Source organism: Lactuca virosa, chromosome 5 (assembly GCF_052849685.1).
Source record: "Lactuca virosa cultivar CGN04683 chromosome 5, Lactuca_virosa_CGN04683_v6, whole genome shotgun sequence".
Classification (NCBI taxonomy): Eukaryota; Viridiplantae; Streptophyta; class Magnoliopsida; order Asterales; family Asteraceae; genus Lactuca; species Lactuca virosa.
In genome coordinates this window covers 56,004,731-56,013,621 of record NC_136430.1, presented here as the reverse complement: position 1 = coordinate 56,013,621, position 8,891 = coordinate 56,004,731, and the positions used below count along the sequence as shown (strand labels likewise).

Genomic DNA, 8,891 nt, shown 5'->3' with positions numbered 1-8,891 from the left:
TAACCGCAACAAGCTCCAAAACCCTACAAAATACCTCATGCAACATAAAAAGTCCCCGATACGATCCATGATAAAGAAAAATAAAGAATATACAATGCAATACTAATAAAAAGAGATAAAAATACTAAAATAAACTAATAAAAAGAAAGAAATAAAATAAACTATCATAATTACTTTGGTTGTTAATAAAAATTCAACTTTACATCAGTTTGATATTAATAATGCGTTTTATATGGTGAACTTAAAGAAGATGTTTATATGACTTTGGCTCCTGGTTATCACAGTAAGAATGACACTAGGGTTTGAAAATTATTGAAGTATTTATATGGTTTATAGCAGGCTCCACGTAAGTGGAATGAAAATTTATGTGCTGCTTTGTTTAGTTTTGGTTTTGCTCAAAGTATAAATGATTATTCTATGTTTGTAAAGTCTGTAGATGATTCTCTTGTTATTTTATTGGTTTATGTGGATGACATAATTTTAACAGGTAATAATGAGATTGAAATAGCCAAAGTCAAAAAATTTCTTAAGTCACAGTTTTTGATTATAGACTTGGGTAAACTAAAATATTTTCTAGGAATAGAAGTTGTTGATGTTCCAAATGGTCTTGGTCTTTCTCAAAGTAAATATTGTATGGAATTGTTGAAAGATTTTGGGATGTTAGGATGTAAACCTGTTAATACTTCTCTTGAAACTAATATTGTTGTTAATCGTGGTGATGATCTAAAGATATTTTTCTTGAAAATATTACTGAATTTCAAAAGTTGGTTGGAAAATTAATATATCTCATTGTAACCAGACCAGATATTTCTTATGTTGTTCAAATTTTAAGTCAGTTTATGCACAAACCTAGGAGGTCTCATTTAAAGATTGCTTTAAGGTTGCTAAGGTATCTTAATTCTGGTCCTAGGAAAGGTGTTTGTTTTTTAAAAACTGATTATCTTGCTTTATGTGGTTTTTCTTATGCTGATTGGGCTAAGGGCCTATTTTCTAGAAAATTTGTGAGTGGGTATTTGGTCTATTTTGGTAATTCTCTAATATCTTGGAGAAGTAAAAAACAATTTACCATTTCCAGGTCTTCCACTGAGTCTGAATATAGGGCTCTTAGTTCATTGACTTGTGAGATAATTTGGGTTCTGAAAATTTTGTATGATTTAAAGTTTTCTAAAATTGTTCCTGTTAATCTTTTTTGTGATAGTGATTCTACAATAAAGCTGGCTTTAAACCCAATCTTTCATGATAAAACCAAACATTTTGAAATAGATGTTCATTTTATTAGAGAAAAAATTGCAGATGGTATCATTAGTCTTGTTAAAGTTGGATCAGCTAATCAAATTGTTGATATTTTGACTAAGTCTCTCAGTTTTTTTCAACATAATCATTTGTGTGGAAAATGTGCTTGATTGATCCTTTCTCTGTAAAGTAAGTGGTCAAATGATTAGTTTGACCGGGGGTGTTGAAATAATGAAAGGTATTTTTCAAACTAATCTTTTTATTCTTTATTATATGTTTGTTCAGTTTAGTTTGTAAGTTCATTTGTGCAGAAGTTGGAGGGTGCATTGTGTAAATGTATTCGGGTTTGTACGCGGGTTACCGGGTCATTGTTACCCGATGTATTTAATGTTGGCTTGATTATTATTTACGTTAATTCAGATAGATATCTTCTTTATACTCTCTCTCTCTCTCTCTCTCTCTCTCTCTCTCTCTCTCTCTCGTTCAAAGCAGATTAGGGTTTCACCTTTTTTAGGGTTTCCTCTTTTGATTATAATCTGTTCATATCTGTGTGAATCTTATTGAGAGTAGAATAGGAATTATGTAGTGAGGTTTTTGATGTATTTATACATGTAAACGTTCTTGTTTGAAATCAAGGTGATCATGTTGGAAAATCGTGTTTATAATTTTGTCAGTTCATGACCTATAAGAACATAAGAAATCCTTGCAATGGGAGTCGGTTGATGTGCAAAATTACAAAAAAGCCCGAGTTTGAACCTCATAAAGTCGATTCGTATGGTCAGTCAAGTATACAAATTATGTTTTTGTAGAACATAAGAAAATTTCCCAAACCTCATAAAGTATATAATATTTAATAAGAATAATATCATCCTTATAGCTAGTGGGGAGGCCGACAATATCAACAAGTTGAATGGAGAAGCACATATCAATCCAATTCAAACATTGGGCTAAGTTAGACATTTTAATAGTCCAAGTCATTATTTGTCAATACAATATGTATTAGTCAAATTTTATTTAAAGCACTCTCCTACACTATTCAACTCCAACAATAATAATACGAATTCCACAATTGATGTATATCCTAATAAAACCAGATATTAAAATGATCTAAAAGTAATGTGGATAATCCTAAATATAACTCCTCGTCACTTGCATTCATTTGATACGATAACTTTAGCCAAAACATCCCTTAAATGACGATGAATGCACCAAACAGTAACCAAGTCAGTGGCCCTTATATCTAATTTGCCATTCCAAAAAAAAAAACTATCGATGGCGTCCTTTTATGTCAATTCCTATATTGTACACATGGGATGAGCTAAACATGATATGCTTGATCGAGTTCCACATAAATATGCGTGGAAATACAGGATAAACCACAAGACACTGATATATATATATATGGGGCCGGCCTTGAGATTTTGAAGACCCTGTGCGATTTAACAAAAATAGGCCCTAAATTTTGAAAGATCTCAAAATTTTTAATTTTCTATTGCAAATACATAAAAAAAAATTTCATTCAAAATAATACACAAAAGAGACATTAGCTTCTACTTCAAAAGAGTTATCCTCCTAATATTTGTTGAAATAAATTTTTCAATAATATCTTCATAAGTAACTTTATCCAACATGTTACGCTCAATTGTCATCAAAGCCAATCCATTAAGTCGTTCTTGAGTCATTATAGATCGTAAGTAGGACTTCAAAATCTTCAATTTTGAAAAACTTCGTTTTGCAGATGCAACAGTAACATGAATAGTCAACATAATTCTATATGCAATAGATGTAATAGGAAAACAATCAACACGTTTTAAAAAATTTAGAATATCAATTGCTGTCATTTTTCCCTTAGGCAAGAGATGTAAAAGTAATTTTAATTCAACATATAAGTCATTTCCATCAATATCCAATTGTTCATCTTTCTTGAGTGAAGTTTCAAGAGACTTACAACAAGACTTTAATGTAATATCATCTAATTAGAGCAATTTTTCTGAACTAAACAAAATACCAAATATTTTATCATATTGTTAATATTGCTCAAAACTTGTAGTTAAAGAAATAAATGCTTGATCAACAATATAAATAAAATATTGAACTCTAAATTTCTCTTGCGCGGATTGTGAAGCACTACATGAAGTATCGTTTGAAATTTCATCAAAATGTTTTTTTTTATTTTAGGTTCATGTTTTTTAGGAAATATTAGATCAATTCCCATTTCCAAGGCAATATCTTTTGCAGTTTCTAAAACGTTTAGAAACCCATTTTCTCTATATTCCTTAAAAAACGAAATCAACCCTTTTATTTTTTCCATAGCAACATCAATAAGCATATCTTTTGATTGCAATTGTTTGCTAACTAAATTAACAATATTTAACATTTCATACCAAATTACTGATGCCAATATAAACTCAAAGTTACCAAGTTCATTTTTTGCTAAGGATTTAGCTTCACTTGTTATTTTTGGATCATTATCATTTTTGGCTACTTGAAGTAAAGCTTTTTGTATATCAAAATTTTGAAATCTTATAGCTTTAACACTATCAACATGACTCTCCCAACGAATGGATGACAAAGATTTAGGAGTTAACCCTTTCACATTATCTTTTAAAATTTGTCATCTCTTAGTGAAATTTGCAAAAATTGTATATATAAGTTGTATTGTTCCAAAAAAAACCTTTAGCTTTACCACAAGTATTAGCCATATGTCACACCCCAAAACCGGAACGGCAGAAATGTTCGGGGGTGGAGGACGTCATGTTTAGTATCACAAGTCATGCATCATAGTAATCAAAGTAATAAACAACCATTTCATTAGAAAGAAAGTGTTTACAAAGTATGTGGTTCACATAACATAGAATACAAAAGTAAATAACAAACAAGACATGAAGTTATTATGCTCCATCTTCTGAATCCCAGCGCGTACCTGTCTACTAGTTACCTGAGAATACAAGTTATTTTGAAAGCGTAGATCAGCATTTAAGCTGGTGAGTTCATAAGATTTTAGTGATGTAAGTAAATTGTAAGAAAGTTGTAGTAAGTTGCAAGTTTTGCTTAGAAAAGTTCGCTTGTTCCTCCAGAAAATCTTATATTTCCTGCTTTGATGAAAGATAAGTAAAAATGACTCTACAATCCTTTCTATGAGTACTAAATGGATACAATTTATATAAAACCCAGAGTAAACAAACAATCGGATGTGTGTATCTGCCCTAAGCCCACAACCAAACAAGGTACAGGAAATGAGGCGAAAGGCACACATCTCATTGTTTGTTAGATCTTCGTTGTATATAACGCTGGTGTATTCACTTGGTACTCACGGAGTTAACTGTAATAGTTCCTTAATATTTGATGAAAATATTCTTTAAGAAAAACCCTTATTTCTTTTAGTAAAAATAATAACCACAATAGTTCCTTCTATAATCACTTAGTTTATACAAGCTATATATAATCTAATATCGAACGGATAGTTAATTGTGTGAATCTGCCCTAAGCCCACAACCAAACAAGGAACAGGAAGTAAGGCGGAAAGCACACATCCAACTACCTATCTGGTATTAATTATATATAACCCTGATGTATAAACTAAGGTATTATAGAATTAACCACCTAAGGTCCTTTAAGTTATACTATTTTAATACAATGGATTAAACCTTTATCGGTAAGTTTCTAGTTTTGTCTACCAAATGTTCTACTTGGAAAGTATGTTTTGTACTAGAAAACGATGTATTGAATTAGTATACTATGACCTGACCCATACCTGGTATTCTGTCACACCCCCGAACCAGACGGCGGAAACGTCCGGGGGCTCATGTGACTAACAATTGAATAATCATCACAATGAATATACATGAATCATAACACGATCATCACCAACATTACATAATACAACTGGCATTGTTTACATCAAGTACATTGTTAAAATACATAAGTTCATATTGTTAAAAGTACGATAAGTGATGTTACATAAAACAAAACCCTACACACTTGCATATCTTCCAACTTAACGATTACCTGAGAATACAAGTTATTTTGAAAACGCTCAACATATATAATGTTGGTGAGTTCATAAGTATGTTTGAGTAAAAGTCTTTGTATCTTTCATAAAAACCCAGAAAATCCGATATTTTCTGTAAAATGTATGAAAATGTTGTGAAAATCAAGTATAAATGCGTGTGTGAATTTCATAGTTATAGTTTATAAAAGAGTAGTTTAGTTTCATTGTATTGTGAATAAATTATAAATGTATATTGAATAATTTCCCCCAGAAAATCCGATATTTTCTGTTTTACAACATTGTCTAGATCCTTGTATCGTTAAATAAGTTGTTTTGCATTGACACGATCGAAGAGTTTATCTTCGAAAGTTTACTTTTGGTATTGAATCCCTATATGAGCCGTTATAACCATGCATGATAATGACTAGGTCGCCCGTCTTGGTATTTTTCCAAATGTCGGTCTTGCTAAGGATGTTGTCGCCCTAGACTGGCCTAGTCTAGCTGTAGCGAACAGCTAAGGCATGAGGGGTCACCCCGTATAGATCTATACACAAACTCCCGCTTTCCTACCAGGAAACTCTGATTATAACTAGAGGCTACGATTGTACACTCAGTCGTGCCAACCAACAAGTCCCACTAGATTCTCAACCCCTTTTTGTATTATGTTTAATGTTTACGTATATGTGGTATGTTTTTGTATTCGAAAGGTACATATATAAGTATACGATGTTTAATGATTACACAAAGGTATAGTTACGGCCTACTAACATGTGAAATTTCCATTCCAAACCCTATTAGCATGTATTTAGACCACAAAGGCCCAATAACTTGTAAAAGGGTAATTTAGGCCCAATAGGCACGTAAATGGGCCACAAAAGCCCAATAAACATGTAATCCATAAATTAGGACCAAATTAACATGTACGTGGGTCGCAAGACCCAATAAGCATGTCATGGAAAACATTAGGCACAATATACACTTAATTGGACCCTTAGGGCTCAATGGCCAAGTAATGTGAATTTTAGGCCCAATAAATAGTTTATGACGTATTTTGTTCGTTCGTTTGATTCGATTGTTTGTTTTAGTTCGAGGCTTAATGGATTGATGATATAAAGCTTTCATTTTGTAAAAATGATATTTTTGGCCAATAATACTCCAATCTTTAATTTAGGCCCAAAGTTTTGTAAAAATGACGCTTTAGTCCATAATTTATAAAAGTTTGAAATTTTGTCCCAAATGTCTGTAAATTTACGGTTTTGACCCAAAATGTTATATTTTCACATTTAAAACCCTGTTTTGCAGAAAATTACATTTTCAGCCCCTTATTGGTAAAAGTTTACATTTTCGGCCCAATTTTGGAAAACTTTACATTTTTGGTCCAATTTGAAAATAAATGATATTTTCACCTCTAAATTTGGTTTATTTACATTTATGACTCAAACTTGGCCAAATAACATTTTTAAACCTCAAATCTTCATTTTTTTCACAATTTGGGCCCAAAGGCCGTGAGGCCCAAGGTTTGGCCCAATAAGCTTAAATTTGCATTTTTTATCCTTTTAAAAGTATGTTTAGCATAAAAGTACCTTTTTATACATTTAGGACCTGTTTGGCCCTTTTAAAAACAGAATTTTCACTTTTTACCCTTATCATTTGTTTTCTTGACAATTTTGACATTTAACAAGGTTTTTGTTGAATTCTTTTGCATCCTAAACATGTGTTCACCTTTGGCTTGATAATATGAAATATATAGTGTTGTAATTCTTAGATCTTTGCTACGTAATACTTAAAATTTCGAGATTCACTAAGATCTAACACATTTTTACCAATATAAACTAAGAGTTCACACAAAACATGCATATACATAGATCTACACTTTTTACTTGCATTCTCCCCCAAAAATCATATGAAAACCGAAAACAAGGGGGTATGAACTCACCTTTGCTTGATTTTCGGTTTTTGGAAGAAGAAGGGGAAAGATGAAGTGATTTTCGGCCCTAGCAACTCCCTTGAGTAGATCTCGAAGTTAAGAAGATTTCTAGGAGTATGATCACCAAAAACCTTGTTTAAAAGAGTGATCTATCATGAAGATGGAGTTATAAAACTTGCATGTATAAAGGCTTACCAAGAATGATGATTATCTTGTGAAAATCCTCTTGAAACCTAAGCAAAATCTTGAGAGTTTTGGAGGAAGAAGATGGATGATTCTTGAGAGTAATGGAGAGAATTTGTGAAATGTGTGTGTGTGTGTGTTTGTTGTCTTCGGCCGAGAGAAGGAGAGAGGGGGGAGAGAGAGATGAGATGACTAGCATGGATACATGGTGGTCCTTGCATGGAGGTATGTTGTATAAAATGGAGGTGGCACCTCACAAAGTCACCCACCTTAATCTCTTCTTTTCATTTTTTTTATACATGGGCCGAGATTTTGGGCCAAGAAGAAAGAGTTGGAGTAGATTGGGCCCATTAACTTTAGCTAGGATATTTGGATCCTCAACATAAAATTTTCGGCCCATTGGGCTCTTGGAATCATTCACGACCCAATTAGAGTAAAAGGATGGGCTTATGGCTCACTAAGGTTAAATGGACTTAGTTATGGCCCAATACGGCCCATTAGGGTTAGAATGAATCATTATAGACCCAACTAGCCCAAATTGTTTTAGATTTATGAATTAGGTCCAAATAGGATCCAGTTAGGGCTTCTAAGTCTAATAAAGTTGAATTGGGTGCTTATTGATCCATTAGGCCCAATAAGGAAACTCCTAGTCCAATATGGACTTAAACCATGGATCTTTAGGGCTGCAGACTCTCTGATGAACATGAATGGTGAATTTAAATGTGCATTGAGTGAGATTTACTTAGAATATAAGTTTTACAATAGTTGAATGGTTACACAGGAATAGAATTTCCTAGATAAAATGCCAGTTGTGACATACTCCTTATGATTACTTAGTGTATACGGAATATATATATATATATATATATATATATATATATATATATATATATATATATATATAACATCGGATAGATAGTAGGCTGGGTGAATCTGCTCTAAGCCCACAACCAAACAAGGAACAGGAAATGAAGCGGAAAACACACATCCTACTACCTGTCAGATCCGATTAATATATATCCCTGATGTATAAACTAAGGAATCATAAAGTTAGCATTATAGGCCCCTTTCTACTGAATGTACTAGACCCGACTGTTCTGTTTGTCGCTTGAAAAGATGTAAGTTTTCCCTAGTTTATAACTATCTTAACTCGAAAATAGTTTGCATTAACTTTCACGTGGAACTGTCACAATATGAAATTAATGGGAAAATTTAAGTACACAGTTGTCTTTTAAATTGACATCCTGAAGTATTGATTACCTTAAAACATGTTTGTTTTATTAAGGTCATAATGTGATGAATAGTACCCATACTAGACGCTCTCCCTGCAAGAGATTCTGGTTACCAAACATGACTTCCGCAAACATATTGCTAAGCCGTGTAAATTCACATTAAAGTTATACGATCATGTATACCCAATTTAATATCACCTTTTGTTTAGAACAATGAGTTAGTGATTATTGGTATAATTAGATCCTGGTTATAGTATCTTAGTATGTTCTTTCTGTTATAGTATCTTAGTATGTTCCTTTTGTTATAGCATCTTAGTATGTTCCT

The 8,891-nt window shown here is 32.3% G+C and overlaps 1 protein-coding gene across 1 annotated transcript; it reads right to left on the bottom strand.

Annotated features, from left to right (window-relative positions):
- Positions 1-2,783: 2,783 nt before the first annotated feature.
- LOC145111279 (uncharacterized) lies at positions 2,784-3,935 on the bottom strand. Its single transcript, XM_079047573.1, has 4 exons — positions 3,908-3,935; positions 3,652-3,834; positions 3,365-3,588; positions 2,784-3,188 (listed from the first exon to the last, which is right to left on the bottom strand). Exons 1-4 carry the CDS (start codon positions 3,933-3,935, stop codon positions 2,784-2,786), a joined length of 840 nt encoding a protein of 279 aa, XP_078903699.1.
- Between the last annotated feature and the right edge of the window lie 4,956 nt (positions 3,936-8,891).

Coding starts and splice junctions, on each gene's coding strand:
- LOC145111279 (XM_079047573.1), bottom strand. CDS start 3,935: ATGGCTAATACTTGTGGTAAAGCTAAAG. Junction 3,835..3,907: donor TACTTGTGGTAAAGCTAAAG/GTTTTTTTTGGA, acceptor AAATTTTAAAAG/ATAATGTGAAAGGGTTAACT. Junction 3,189..3,364: donor AATTTCAAACGATACTTCAT/GTAGTGCTTCAC, acceptor ATTACATTAAAG/TCTTGTTGTAAGTCTCTTGA.